This window comes from Penaeus monodon, chromosome 30, assembly GCF_015228065.2.
Source record: "Penaeus monodon isolate SGIC_2016 chromosome 30, NSTDA_Pmon_1, whole genome shotgun sequence".
In the NCBI taxonomy this organism is placed as follows: domain Eukaryota; kingdom Metazoa; phylum Arthropoda; class Malacostraca; order Decapoda; family Penaeidae; genus Penaeus; species Penaeus monodon.
The window spans coordinates 11491688-11492379 of NC_051415.1; the positions used below are offsets into that span (position 1 = coordinate 11491688).

Consider the following 692-nt stretch of genomic DNA (forward strand, 5'->3'; position numbering starts at 1 on the left):
AAAGGTCATATATATGTACAGATCAAAAAAGGGCAGAATAGAAACACTTTACCCTGAGCCACCATTCGCACTGGCTGAACTTGGGGTGCGGCCTCGGATATCTTTTGGACTTAAGATATCCCGAGGAAGAACTTGAGAGATCCACGACGCCGTGGCAGGACGTCCTTCTCCTGTAAAAAACTAGGTACCAGCCGGCGAGGCCCATCGCTGACCCGCTGTTGAAGGAGGCACTATGTTCGGATCCAATGAGTCGTCGACTCCCACGTTTCCGGCCACACACCCTGCAGTTGAAGCACTGTTTGAGCGTCTTGCTGGCACTGTGGTGTCTAAAGTTGGCCCCTTGATTGTGTTTTGGAGCATCACGGTCGTGTAGGTGTCGCTATTGGCCCATAACTATGAAAATTTCTTGGTGGTGTGTGGATGGTTCATGTGTTTATACTTAACATGACTGTTTTCAGTCACAGCAGGGCCCTGTTGGCACTACAACCCACTCTAGTGTTATGCTGGACCAGAGCGATGCGGTTGGCAGCGATGCCGTAGGATGTCAACAAGGCTAGCTGCTTACAACACTGCTATCGAAAGGCAACAAAACGTCATCACGGAGAGAGCGATTTGTGCTAGAGATGTCTACAAAAACATGAAAATAAAGAGATACGCAATATACATTGATAAAAAACATAAAGATGGGAAAC

General features: G+C 47.8%; 1 protein-coding gene across 1 annotated transcript in view; it reads right to left on the reverse strand.

Annotated features, from left to right (window-relative positions):
• The window catches only part of LOC119592350 (protein SpAN-like), an 11053-nt gene that overhangs the window by 799 nt on the left and 9562 nt on the right, over window positions 1-692 (reverse strand). The window contains exon 12 of the mRNA XM_037941177.1: window positions 53-283. Within this exon, the coding sequence (XP_037797105.1) occupies window positions 53-283 (231 nt within the window). The remainder of the gene's footprint in view (window positions 1-52; window positions 284-692) is intronic.